General features: G+C 44.0%; 2 protein-coding genes across 4 annotated transcripts in view; one reads left to right on the forward strand and one right to left on the reverse strand.

Moving 5' to 3' along the window:
• Positions 1 to 3,538, forward strand: part of CC2D1B (coiled-coil and C2 domain containing 1B) — a 27,986-nt gene extending 24,448 nt beyond the window's left edge. The window contains exons 23-25 of the mRNA XM_012575343.5: positions 1,085 to 1,175; positions 1,482 to 1,612; positions 2,405 to 3,538. Of these exons, the coding sequence (XP_012430797.5) occupies positions 1,085 to 1,175; positions 1,482 to 1,601 (211 nt within the window). The 3' untranslated portion in view covers positions 1,602 to 1,612; positions 2,405 to 3,538. The remainder of the gene's footprint in view (positions 1 to 1,084; positions 1,176 to 1,481; positions 1,613 to 2,404) is intronic.
• ZFYVE9 (zinc finger FYVE-type containing 9) overlaps positions 3,472 to 13,694 on the reverse strand; it is a 57,290-nt gene continuing 47,067 nt past the window's right edge. For all 3 annotated transcript variants that reach the window (XM_072932723.1, XM_030278774.4, XM_072932722.1), the window contains exons 14-19: positions 11,043 to 11,193; positions 9,863 to 9,943; positions 8,419 to 8,581; positions 7,493 to 7,598; positions 6,401 to 6,577; positions 3,472 to 5,909 (exon numbers count right to left, since the gene is read on the reverse strand). In XM_072932723.1, the coding sequence (XP_072788824.1) occupies positions 5,748 to 5,909; positions 6,401 to 6,577; positions 7,493 to 7,598; positions 8,419 to 8,581; positions 9,863 to 9,943; positions 11,043 to 11,193 (840 nt within the window). In that variant the 3' untranslated portion in view covers positions 3,472 to 5,747. The remainder of the gene's footprint in view (positions 5,910 to 6,400; positions 6,578 to 7,492; positions 7,599 to 8,418; positions 8,582 to 9,862; positions 9,944 to 11,042; positions 11,194 to 13,694) is intronic.

The following is a 13,694-nucleotide window of genomic DNA, read 5'->3' on the forward strand; positions in this document are numbered from 1 at the left end:
TAGTATCTCTTAATGATAGTAAGAAGAAAGGTGGATGTTTTGGGGCTGTGGGGGATGGGTTTTTTACTTTTGTTGGTCTGGTTGCTTTTATTTTTCCTGAAATAGAGTGGGTAAAAGAGGAAGTTTCTGAAATCTTGGAAAATTTCCAAGAAAACACAGCAGGTGTGGTCGAGTTATCTTTTTTAACTCCAGACTCTCTAGAGTTTAGTTGTTTATCAAACCTTTTGGAGACTGGTTCAGGGAGATGCTTGGATGCAGGCAAGGAAATGCTGTGCTTTGAGCTGAACAGTTCTGTGGAATTAGGATGGTTTAGTCTTGGTTGTTGCCTTTTAGAGGAGTTGGTCTGGGTAAGGGTTGTAACACCTCTCTCTGTGCAGGTGAAGATTGACTTATTGCTGATTAAACTGTTCAGCACAAGTGACTACAGCAGGAAGTTGCTTGTTTTCCTCACAAGATAAAAATGCTTCTGGTTCTTAATTCCAGCAGACTGGAAATCCTAAAATTATAGTTTTTGACTGTTAAAACTACCAGAATGTAGGTGAATCAAAACAATAGCTGAAATGTTCTTATTTACTGAAGTTGTTTTGATTTATCAAGACGAAACAGAATGATTCATGTGACTTTTTCCTAAAAGCAGTTTGCCAAAAGAAACAGGTGCCTGTGAAATGTTTGTTTTGCTGGGAGATGCAACTTCTTTGGGAATTCCTTCAGCCTTTTCTGTTAAACAGCCCCAAGCAGAGGATGGCCCTGTCCTGGCCACTGGGACCTCCTTCCCTGTCACCCTGGGCAGGGACAGAAGCTGCTGCCACTCCAAGTGCTGATTTAGTTGGTTGTTTTTCTTCACTGCTGTTCTCATCTTTACCTTGGTTGCAAAAGAATAATTAACAAATGAGTACTTTCTTATCTTGTTCCTTGTAGTCTGGTTTTTAAGGGTTTGCCTCTGGCACTGTGGTGTGCAGGGTTCTAGGAGCATGTCCTGACCAGCCCTCTCTGGATGTGGAGATGGAGCAGATAGTGATGACCTCTGGGCTTGTTTTCTCTTCAGTGTTCTGACAGTCTTTATCCCTTCACTTCTTTGGCACAGATCCTTTTTCAGAAGTGACAAACACGTGGGGACAGCACACTTGAAGCTGGACAAGCTGGAATCAGAATGTGAAGTTAGAGAGATCATTGAGGTAGGTTTTTGGGATGAGGTGTGTTCTTCTGCTCAGTAATTTCAACCCCAAGGGAAAATGAGTATCTAGATCACATAAATGTGTGAGTGCAGTCGAGTTTTGTATCAGGTGAATTTGATAACCTGCCTGGGTTGTGGGGGACCTGTTCTGCAGAGTTCCAGTCCTAGGAAGTGACACTCCTAGCACTGCAGTCACCTGCAGGGATCTGTCACCCTCAGGCCATGGGCAGATAGAGCCTCAGGCTCTATAGTTTAACATTATAATCCCTATTTGTCCTAACTGCTCTTCTTTTTGTGGTTATTTCAGATTTTTGATGGCAGAAAGCCCACTGGAGGGAAACTGGAGGTAAAAGTGAGACTCAGGGAGCCCCTAAGTGGTCAAGATCTTCAAACAGTTACAGAAAATTGGCTGGTCCTTGAACGTTAGTTCTGTCTGAGGTATGAACACTGTGTCCAGACATGGTCTGGGCAGACCTTGACAGGGCTACAGATAAACTCTGCTTGGATAATTGAATAAAGGTCAATATTGGCATTGACCTAATTACACTGCTCTGACTTCAGTAGCATTCCTCTTTATATTTGTGGTGGAGAGTTGACATAATTTCATAAATGAGGTTACAGAATCTCTGGTTAGTTTGTATCTCAAAGATGCTGTTTCACAATCACTTGAAATACAGGGACAGGTCCTGCTGTTGCCTTTACTAAGAATATTATTTAGAAAATAAGTGATAAGTAATCCTTCTTCCTTTGCTTGATCTTCTGAAGCCTCTGTGCTCCCTCTTCCTTAGCATATGGTTTCGCTTTACATTTCTAAATGGCAGTTAAGCAAATATTCATCAGCTTCAGAGTGACATCACCTGTTTGGAAGCAAAGATGTGGCAAATGGTATCAGATTGTAGAGAATGAGATCTCATTTCAATAAAAGAGTCACCATTTGGGTATCAAAGGGCCTGTTTTAGTGGTTTCCTCCCAGCCAAGGAGGTCAGATCATCCCGTGAGCTCCAGTCAGGCTGTGGGACACGTTTGATGACCATACCTGAAGTAACAACTTGGCCTCATGCCCAAGCACTTTCCATCACTGGAGCTTAATAATTTTGCTCCATTGATTTTCCTCGACCATCCAGAACCTTGGTGTCAGCACTTGCCATATAATGTCTCCTTGAACTGTGAACATCTGTTCTGTTCTGCAGCAAGGAATTCTGATGGGTTTGTTTGTGTTGTTTTCCCCAGATCCGCAGGAATGTTGGAAGTCGTGGGCTGAGCGAAGGCAGGAAGATGCTGCTAAGCTGCAAGCACCAAAGATGTTAAATGAATGCACTACTGAACCTAATGTCTATTTTGATAACAGCCATAGTGCTTATTAATAACTCCAAGGCAAACGGGAGGCTCTGGGAATGCGCTGCTGCAGGGCTTGGGACCACTCTACCCAAAATAGACAGAATTGCCTTAATGTGGGACTACTGATGTAGCACCAGGACGAATGTTACATTAACTATGCAGAGTGCTGTGGGAAAGGTTTAGCCCTTTAAAAATTCCCTGTGGCAGTGCCAGAGCTTTTTGGTTAAGTCACAGGTAAGACCTTCACCAGAATTCCTATTCCCAAGTGTCTGAGCAGCCGGTGTGGTTCAGTGAACAGTCTGCTCCTGCTTTGTCTGTCCTCTCCTATCCAGGCCTGTTTGGTTTGGGGTCTTTTTTTGTTTCCTAGATCAGAGGAGAGCTCTCAGGCAGCAGTTCAGGGGTGCCAGTCCCTCCTCTGTGCACACCCTTGGCACATGAGGTTCCAAGGGCTGTCCCTTTCTGAAGGAAAGGCCCCAGGGCTCCCCTGCAGGTTGGTGTTTACAGACCTCTGTTTTTGTTCTGGCTCCCAGTTGTGTGCTGTGCTTGCTGCACTGCTTGTCCAGCGCAGAAGGGTACTGTGCCTTCATCCTTTATGTTGGGGTTTTAATGTAAAATGAAAGAAAAAGTACACTAGACTCCGCTGCTTCCCAAATGTTCCTTGTATTTTTACAAAAATAGGCTTTTACAATTCTTCCAGGTGATGGGGAAAATAGTCTCATTTTGTCCTTTAAGAAAACTGGATCGTGACTTATTTTCAGGAATGCTTTTTGATCAGCAGCATACAAGAAGGTACTAAATCTGTTTGTGTTTTTAAATTTCTGTGAGCTAACAGAAACCAGGGATCTCCAAGGGGAGAATGTGCCTGTGCCAGGGATGGGCAGGCTGGGAGACAGAACAGAGTCCACACAGGTCAGGCAGATCTGCCTCTGTCTTCCGGAGCAGATGAAGACAATACAGTGTTTAGTTTTTAATTTCAATAAATTTAATATACAAAACTACATGTTGAAAATAAAAATATAATATGCAGTTTTTTGCAGTGTTAACTAACTGAATTTTAAAAGTACAATTTTTTTCTAAACAAGTACTCATTTCTTAACAACATGGTAATTAAGGTCATTTCAAAGGCTATGGTTGAAGCAGACATGTCAGTCACCAGTTGATAGTGTTTTGCACAAACAGAATCCAAACCTAAAAGACTTCTGGGGCAAAGGAAGAGAAGATAAACATTTTTCACCTCTTTACTGCATTATTAAGCGTAACAATGCAACTAAAGTAACTGGAAAGCTGCTGCTGTGGCAAAGCTGGAGTGCAGGCTCTAGGAGGAAGATTATTACCAAGTTTTTGGAATGCTCTTCCAGCTGTGGAACCGTGCCAAGCTGTGTCCCAGAGTGTGCAGAACCAGGGTGCAGAGGGGGATCAAGTGGCCTCAGTCCAGCTGGGCTGCACAGGCACCTCGGCAGGAGCAGGGGTGGGTCACAGCTCCTACTCTGGCCAGCAGGAACCACTAAATGAGCTGCATTAATTACCCGCCCTCTCCCAGTGCCAGAGGTAAGGCTTCACTTGGATCTGACACCCTTTAAAGTCTGATAGTGTGCTCCTTCTTGCTGGCCAGCTTTTGTTTGTGGAGTTGGCCCCAGTTCCCTGGCTGGGTAATGCCAGTTATTACTTGGAACGTTGGATTTTTCATACTTTGGCTTTTTGAAAAGCAGCAGCCATTTATTCCCAAGTGCACTCTGTGCAGACACTGGGCTGCCTTTCCATAAAACCTATCACTCTCTGCAGTTACCTTTCCCTTGCCTAGATAATGGTGTTGTTTTGTTTAAAAACCAGAGCTTCAGTCTCACAGTGGCCTGGCATTTCTCTTTCTCTTTGCAAGGCCACTGGTGGTATTTTGTCACAGCACAGCCCAACCAGGCCCTGCTGCTTCCCCCAGAATGGGTGGCAATAGGGAGTGCCTGACACCACAAATGTTCACCATTAATTAGCACCTCTCTTCCCAAATTAATTCGTTCTAATCAGAAGGAGGAACCTTCACCCCTCTTCCTGGGAGGAACTCAAACGAGCTGCTTTGCCTGACTGGCTAAACAAACCAAACCCCTTCTCCTGCTTACAGCTCTTGCCACTGGTTAGCAGCTTTCCATGGCGACAGTAAGAACATGGAACCACATTTCCTCTGGCTGATGCTCAATTCCAGCTGCTTAATGCCCTGGCAGACACAAGCAGTTGCTCTCCTTACCAAAGCCCTCAGGTGAGACCAAGAGCACTGGGCCGAGTGCACATGTTCAGAACTGACCACAAAGCCTTTTTCAGCAGAACATGCAGGAACAGCCACTCTACACTGGTATCACAGGTAAGCTTGGACGTGGGGCTGCAATATGAAGTACAAGCTGGCCTGGGTTACATGACACTGGCATTACACTACAGCAAACAGCAGGGAGGGGACAGAGCTGCCCTGGGTTGGACTTACCTCTAAAAAGCAGGACCTACTGGGGACAAGGAACAAGATGGAACTGCACTTTAGGGCTGATCTTGCCTCTGCTTCAGACATATTTGTAAACAGGGTACAGAATAGCAGAGTTGTTGTAGGAGATCACAGAAATCTGCCCAAAGTGACAGACTTCTGTGGTAAATAGAGGAGAAAAGGAAACTAGCCTATTACACTCACAGAACTGCAGAGAGATGCCTGTCCTGCTCCTCTGGATGCACAGACAAACAGGGTTATGGCTAGGGAATCTTTCCCTATCTCTCAAGGGCTTCTCCAAACTTATTTCAACCAATAATCTGGTCAAAACAATGTAAACATTACTTTTTAATGTCTATAGAATAACCACAAATGGCATTAGGATGAGGTCAGAATGGAGGTCTTGTTTGTTTCTTACATGTCCATCTACAGACAGTACAAGGTTGGAATTCCACTTTTTATTTATGCCCCAGATCTTTGCACCCTTTGAGCATTTAGAGTACATGACTGTAAGTCTTTAAACATGAGCATTTTTCTAAACAGTAACAGAAGTGGATTAGCTGCAAGGATAGCATAGCCATGTTGTATAGAAGCTGCCCTGATCCTCTGGTTGTTGACAATGCATAGAAGATTTAGAATTATGGAACAACTGTCCCACCCCCCTCCCCCCCTTCCCCAATAGTGTTAACAAAAGCTTAATTTTCCAGTTTTAAAGTGCAAATGATTCAGATACAACTGCTGCTGGAACAGGTCTGAACAGAAAATGAAGTCCTCTTATGAGATGTTTTCCAGAATATAAAAGATGAGCTCCATTATGACTGGCCCCTCACTCAACTGACAGGCCCCTCCATGAATCACTGGCACTAAGGCACTGTCCAGGTCATTCATGTATTGACAGGGCAGTGGCTGTCCATTGCTCCCAGCTTGATAACCAACCTAAAAAATACAAAGAGTGGGTTTTAAGAACAGGACATGAGGCTGTGAGTCAGGGGGCAGGAAGGGAGAAGGAGCTGTGGTATCTCCCAGGGAAGTCAGGAACTTGAACTGGATCGAGCAGGCACTAGCAGCTTTTCCACTTGACTTTGTGCTTGTCTTCCCAGTGGATACCTAAGCAAAAGGAAGCTTTTTCTGTTTTCTCAAAGCAGCTCCTTGGGATGAGCAGGACCCTCATATTTGCTGGCAAAAAGGCCAATTAAGAATCTCTGAGCACAGAGCAGGTGCTGCTCGTGCCATATGGGGGTCATACCTATGTTAATTCAGGCTGAGCACTGGATCTAACAGAAGACCAAACAACAGCCAGCACCATCTGATGAGCATCTGATACTGGTACTGCTTCAGCATTCTCCTCGTTTAAGTGTTGTATTCCTGTTCTGGGGAATGAACAAGAGAACAACCCCCCAGTTAAACCCAAACTACTGAAGACTTACTTGATCTGAATCCAGTGTAACACGCAGACCCAGCTTCGTCATTCCATCCTCTTTCAGCAGTTTCAGATGAGGACACAGAGCCAGACAGAAAGCTTTTGCCACATTTTCAGTCAGTCTGCTGTGATCAGCTGGGTCACTCAGACCATTGTGTTGCTCATCATTTTCTAGAAAAAACACCTGAAGGGAAGAGTTAACACAAGACATAACACTTGGCTTTTCTAGAAAATTCAGCTGAGATGTCATTTAAACTTTCACAAATGAAGACTTAAGAAGTAACTGTTCAGGGAAGCCCAGCAAAACCTACTACAGGCAAGTCACCTTAGGGAGGAAAAAAAAACTTCAGAAGAAAGATTTAAATTTAAATACTCCTCTGAAACCTCTTAGATCTGGTCAAAAGCCTTGCTATGGAAGTTCACTAGGTATTGCACATAGTTTTAATAAAAACCTGGTTTTAAACAGATACTAAGTTCAGAAAAATTACACTTTTAATACAAGCCCGAAGATCTCTGCTATTTTTGTCACTGAACTTGTTTCTGTTGAGCCTAAGTGAACTTGGAAAAAAAGGGCACACAGGGGCCAAGCTGCAGAATAAGGAACCTGGTTCCTCCTCAGCAGGCAAAGTGAAACACTTAAAGAATTACTTTGACACCAGCATTTGTGTGCTGGCAGAGTCACAGCCAACATCAGCCATGCAAGCAGTTTCTCCATGATTTATGCCGCAGCACTTAACATACAACATTTTAGAGAAAGTAGCTCGAAATAACATTTCTAAAAGACAATTTATATCAAGATTTGTCTCCATGTAGAAAGGCAGCTTTTAACACAAAGGCAAATGAAACCAACTGTTCCTGTGTGTAAGGCAGTGAGTGTTGTTGTGGTCCCCCCATGCTGAACACCCTGATGTGAGCAACAGTGGCTGGTGCAGCACAGGCTGTGGCTGTGTCAGGGGGAGGATGTTTTACCCCGCAGGATGCCACAGTGCAGCTCCCTGTGCAGGCAGGAAAGGCACCACAGCCTCTTGGGGAAGCACAGGCTGCTTTCCTGGGGTGACTGGGGGTGCAGCTGGCTGCAGTGCTGGGCTGACTGACCCACCTCTGTCCACCGGATCACCTTCCCGTTGGCCTTGTACTCGGAGCCATGGAATATCTTCACACTGGTTATAGATTCCATGGATTTGCCATCAATGGGGCTCACAACGCTGCAAAAGGGAGGGAGGAGGGTGAGCTCTGGCTCAGCACAAGACCTTCTGCAGAAGAGAATGACCTTGGAATCAAAGGGCAGTTCCTGAAAGGGGTGACATGTGTAACGCAGGTGCAGAAGGACCTTCCTGGAAGGTTTCCAACAAAGATTTGCAGCAGAGCTGAGATCCTGTAAGGTTCTGACAGAGTAATGAGGTGTTTCATACAGGTTGGATTTTTGCTCCTGTGTAAACTCAGTGTAGGCCATCAATACCTGAAACACAACTTACACAGCCCAGGACTTGATTGCAGAACCTAAGATTGATCTGGAGAGCCTGAAACTACAGAAATATCCTTTCTAGGTGCTGAGTCCTGAAATATGGAATCCAGCACAACAGCACTTTACTGCCATAAATACTTCAGCTGCCAAATCCACCTTCCTTTTGGCTTAACTATCAAGTGTCCAAAGATACAGTTGATGTTCAGCAATTTTGTTTCCAGCTCTACTTAATGCAAACTAAGCACCAACAGAGCAAAGTGACCACAATGTGCAGGGTTCAGCACTGAGAGTTGGAGACAGGTGAGTAGTTTCCAATAACTGGATATTGGCAATGCCAAAAAAAAATCCATAGCATTGCCAATATTTTAAATTGATGTCCCAAGCTCTGGTATCTCAGTTCCATTTTCATTACAATTAACTGCATCATATCACTCAAAACAGGTGCAGACTTTTAATTCCTATTGATTTGAAGACTTGTGCCTTACAATTGTGCCTCACTTACTCATGTGCCTCACTTAAAATTTTTAACAGGCACCAACATCAAGTGTTCCTCGACTTACCCCTTATTAAAGTTTTTATCATCTTCTACCCACTGAATATGAACGTGTTCCTGAGGGTCTTCAGCATCTACTTTGCCACAGGTGATGGTGAAGTCTTTCATCTCTCTCAAGGCCTGTCTCAAAGAGTCCATGTTCTCAGCAGTTATCTGGACCATCACTCCATCTAGGGAACCAAGAAATTCTCATAAGCCAAGATAAGCCATGCCAAACAGAGCCTATTGTTTACAACTGAGGCAAAATGCTCCATAAACCCACTTCTGAACAGTCACATTCCTAAAATGCAAACCTGCTGAGTGCTGATGAGGGAAAACACAACAGTAAGAGATGGGCATCTCCCAGGTGAAATCAGCTGTGGCAAAGTCCCTGTAAGTTTGCTTCACAACCTGACACCTCCTCTAGGTCACCCTCAGAAACCCCACATGACACTGCTCCATTGGCTCTGGAAGCAGCAGTCCAGCAGTGACAGTGGTTGAGAAGTCAGTGCTTGCCTGACAGTGTCAAAAGATACAGAATTTGAATTCACAGAATTAAGGTTGAAAAGACCTCCAGGATCATCCTGTCAAGTACTTAACCCAGCACCACTCTGGGTGAATCTCAGTTATGGCAAAAATAACATGAGTGAAACACTTGCCCATGTAGAGACTGAGTCGCCCTGTGCCTCTGTCTTACCCTAACCTCCAATTAGGCACAGGAAAGGGCACAATGACCTGCAAGCTCTGTTGGCAGTGGGCTGCCCAGGGACCCCACCCACGGCTGCACACTCAGAGCTGCGAGCCTGGAGCTGGTGCAGCACCAGGAGCTCCTGCTCACCTGTGGGGCTCAACTGACTGCTCCTGTGGGCACCTGGCACCCCTCACCACCAAGGGCAGGGGCACTGCCACACCACTGCCTGCACTGTCACAGGTGCAGGGACTGCCTGCACAGCTGTGCAGCTCTGCTAGCAGGCATTAACAGCTTCCAGCTGGAGCACCCAGCAGCAGCTCCTGTGACACAACAAATTGAGATGGACCAGCTCAGTGCTCTCAACCTGTCATGTTCTCACCTGCCCACATACAAGCACATAAACAATGCACACTCATACCCCTGCACACTGCAGAGCTATTTGGTAGCAGAGGAAGTTTAGCAGGGCTTTCCCTGCCAGTTGGTGGATTACACATTATTCTGTATTTCTTATGCTCACAATTTCCTCTTTCAACCCAAACCAGTGAATTGATCACAGGCTCCCAAGCCAAGTATTTCATATCTTACCCTGATTTTCCTGGGACCCTGTTTTGCAGCATCTGCACAAATTCCTCCTTGTTAAAGGAGGTTTTTGCTTAGAAGTAGGATAAAGCTGAAGCAGCAGTCAGACTCCAAGGCATATGAGCAGAGAGAGCTCTTTCAGCTGCAGAGCTGAGCTGGGCAAAGAGAGAAGTGTGTTTCAAGCAGGCAGTTCAGTTCTTACCTTCCACTATACTGGATTTGGCAAGGAAGCCTGAGGAGGATTTTAAAGCTCCACTGAACACAAAGAAGCTGGCACCAGTCACTGCAATAACAACAACAGGAGAGATTTACTGAGGCTTTTGTCAAAGCAATGCCTTACCCAAGAATCAGGTATCAGCTCTATTGGCCACAGAGGTGATTACCCTGAATGAGGACAAATGCTGCTTGGAATTATGGTGCCTGTATTACACACCATAAACTTGGATATGCAAAGGCAGTTATGTTCTAAACTGGATTACAGTTTTTGTCTAAGTTAATGCTTGTACTTTATCACTCTCCCTATCCATGCCCTACACACCTCTGAGTTTCAGAATTACTAATTTTGGGCAACCAAATACACATTTACTTCTAAATGTTCCCACACAGGTGGCTGATTGTGACTGAGCTGTTTATGGATGACACTAACACCAACCCAGCAGCAAGGCCACAGCTCAAAGCCACTTGACTTAAAGGAAAATTATCTTCAATGACTACTAAGCATCATGAACTTCCTGCTGGAAATCCCTCTTCTTGTCCCACAGATGAAGTTAACAGAAGTCAGACAAGACCATCAGTCCCAAGTGACATTCCATGCCGGTACATCTGCTGGAGTCACCAGTGATACTTGCAAACCATCCAAAGCAGCCTCTGTCTTGTTCTCATTTGGAGATTATATAAATGTCTTTCCCAGAAATGTCCCCAAACACACAACATTTAAATTCTGAGCACACAGCTGCTGCAGCCCTTCAGCCTAGTGTAACAAAAATATACCCTGGAAATTAGATGGTCTAATTAAGGTGAACATGAGAAGCTGCTTGAAGATGCATTATTACAATGCTCCTGTGGTTGGTTATTCCTATTGAACTTTCTGTCCTACTGAATCTAGTCTTCCACATAGTGTAGGATCAAGCACAGGAAACCACAACCTCACCTGTACATCCCACAATGCCAAAGGCAGCTCTCATTATTAATGGAGAGATGTTGCCTAAGCCAGCTCCAGCACAAAGCTGCCCAGTCAGGGATGCCAGTGGTCAGACTGATTTTTCTCTATAAAAACCTGGGTGAAACCCAGCCAAACCCAGCTGTAGCCAATTCACAAAGCTGGGGCAGCAACACAGGGGCCAAGCAGCCACACAGAGCAGCAGAGCCAGGGCTCCCCTCACCTTTCCTGGGCTGGTTGTGGATGCTGATGGCCTGTGTCTGGTAGTTGCCGTCGTCATTCTGCACACACACCAGATGTGAGTCTGCCTTCTCGTTGAAACACGCTCCCCCTGCCAGCACGTGCTCGTTGGATTTGTTCATGGCTTTCATCATCTGCAAACACAAAGCTTTAGCATTTCCACCCAGCTCATCAAGCAGTTCATAAATAGGTCGTTCTTGGAGCAGTTTAATCAGAAGCTTCTCAAGTTCTCATATTCCATGTCAGGTTTTAGCACTCAGAACCATAAACTGCTTTTGAGAAGAGGGTTCAGGTCTTTTACTGCCTGGATACTTTAAAGTGCCATCCTGTGTGCAATTACGATAAGCGGCATAAGGGATAGCTGAGCTACAGAAATTGCAAAAGCTGTTATCTCTGCCTGGTTTTAAAAACACATGGGGAAAAAAGCCATGAGAAAAACCCTGGGAGGAAATACTTGGCTTGTTTACACAATACAGTTGTTAATGACATAAATCATAAATGCCCCTCCACAGTTCAGTGCCACATGGGCTCTCAGACTGGGGCCATTTCATCCTGTACTGCCACAGCCAGGAAATAAAACTTCAGTGTCTCTGTGCTTCACCTGCATGAACTGGTGGAACTGGGATCAATGGCCCAATTTAAGACTTCTAAAAAACGTCCAAATTTTCTTTCGCTGCAAAGGAGGCCTCCAGAAAGCATCCAAAAAATTTGTGACACATTTGCCCTTCTGCTGACTATTATCTTACATACACCAAGTTAGACAAAATACCCCTGTAGATTATATAGTTTCTTTTCTCCACTATTCCTCTTCATGGAGGTTCAGACTTGGTGATTTTTGATACAAAAGAAAATTTGAGGGAGTCACCCAACTCTGGAATTTGTTTCAAACAGGAAAATGACATGTTTGCTTAAAAAAAAACAACTCAAATTAAATAACACAAATCCCCCTGCAGTGAAAACCCAGAAAAATACTGAATTATTTGACATATCCTAACAGCACTCACACTCCCACCTCTGCTTCCTGGAGCTCATAAGCATCCAGGCTACACACAACACATTTGTCTCTCTCAGTGCAATGTAAAACCTTAATTACAGTGTTAGGAACATTAACTGATTCTTGCTATTGACAAATGTGCACAGGTGTAATGTTTGGGGAGGAAACTGATTTTGCATCAGACAACAGTGTCTTTCATTCTCCAGTTGATCATGCCATGCTCCAGACACTGGGTTTTAGCTCCGGAACAGCCATGTTTGTGGAGCCCAGCAGTTGCCTTCAGCACAACAAGAAATAACTGGATGTGGCAACTATGCTTCCTTAGAAGGCAACTGATTAAGAAATTACAGTCACCTTTGCTGAGGAACTAAACAGACAACTAGGACCCTCTAAGCTATATAAAATTTAAATTATTTTGAAGACAAAATATGTATTTAATAGAAAAACTATATATGAATGTGTAATTTGTTAATCACAGGTTGAAATTTCCCCATTGAATACACACATGAGATTTCAAATTAGTTTTTCACTTTTTAGATATTGAAAACATCCAAGTAACAGTCCTTTCTAATTAAATAAAAGGTGTTATTATTTCATTCATCTTGAGACTGGCTCAGTTGGTTAGAGGAAGGTGATGGTAACACCAAGGTCATGGATTTGATCCCTGTATGGGCCACTAACAGTTGGACTCGATGATTCTTGTGGGTCCCTTCCAACTCAGAATATTCTGCGAATTTTAATTCAAAGTAAACTCATGAAAAATTCCTATTAATGCGACTTTTGAAATTAATCACAAGCTATGAACACTGTTAAATAAGTAACAATTTCTCCATTTAAAAGCTGGATCCTCTGATCACACTGGGAAGGGAACCTGAGCACAATGCAGAGGTTCTGCTACATCCCTGACAGAGGAATTCCCTGCTCAGCCCATGCCTGCACAAGTGGAGCTGACACCTTGCAAACGCCAGGCACAGCTGACAGTGAACTGCATTGTCTGTGCCATTCCAGACTGAATTCATTCAGACCTCACTGACCTCTCCCATTCCGGCACAACTGCATCAAAAATTAAAACACCTTTTAACAGACCCTTTATCTTCATCAATTTAATCTTTTTCAAACTTCATAAAAGAACACTTTTTTTTCAATGAATCTTCTTTTACTCACTTATTTAACTCAATGCTTCTTGCAGGGAAACTCTCTCTTGAGATAAAGCTGCATTCTGCTCCGATCTTACAAGAACTTTACAAATACCATTCTGCTCAGGGGGTTTGCTCTCACCCCAGATCTGACAGGTTTCTAACTACCAAGTTACCCCCCTCTCTTCAGATAGAACATGAAATCAATCCCCTTCTCCATTGTTCCCTTTCATTAGTGTTCAAATACCTCCTCCCCCAGCTTTCTCTAGTTAGCAGCACTAACTCCTACAAATGCTGACTGATTTTCTCACACCAGAAATCAAGTAGAGAAGTTCAGTGTTGAGGGAACTTTTACATAAAATAATCAGCAATTCAACAAATACTACTCAAATGCTTTGAGTGGGAACACACAACACAAATGAGAAAAGCTAATACATGCTTTCTTCCTAGTTTACCTCAAGTGTAAAGTTTGTCAACTTACTTGCTCAAATCAAACATATGACAC

The sequence above is a fragment of the Taeniopygia guttata genome, chromosome 8 (genome assembly GCF_048771995.1).
Source record: "Taeniopygia guttata chromosome 8, bTaeGut7.mat, whole genome shotgun sequence".
Lineage (NCBI taxonomy): Eukaryota > Metazoa > Chordata > Aves > Passeriformes > Estrildidae > Taeniopygia > Taeniopygia guttata.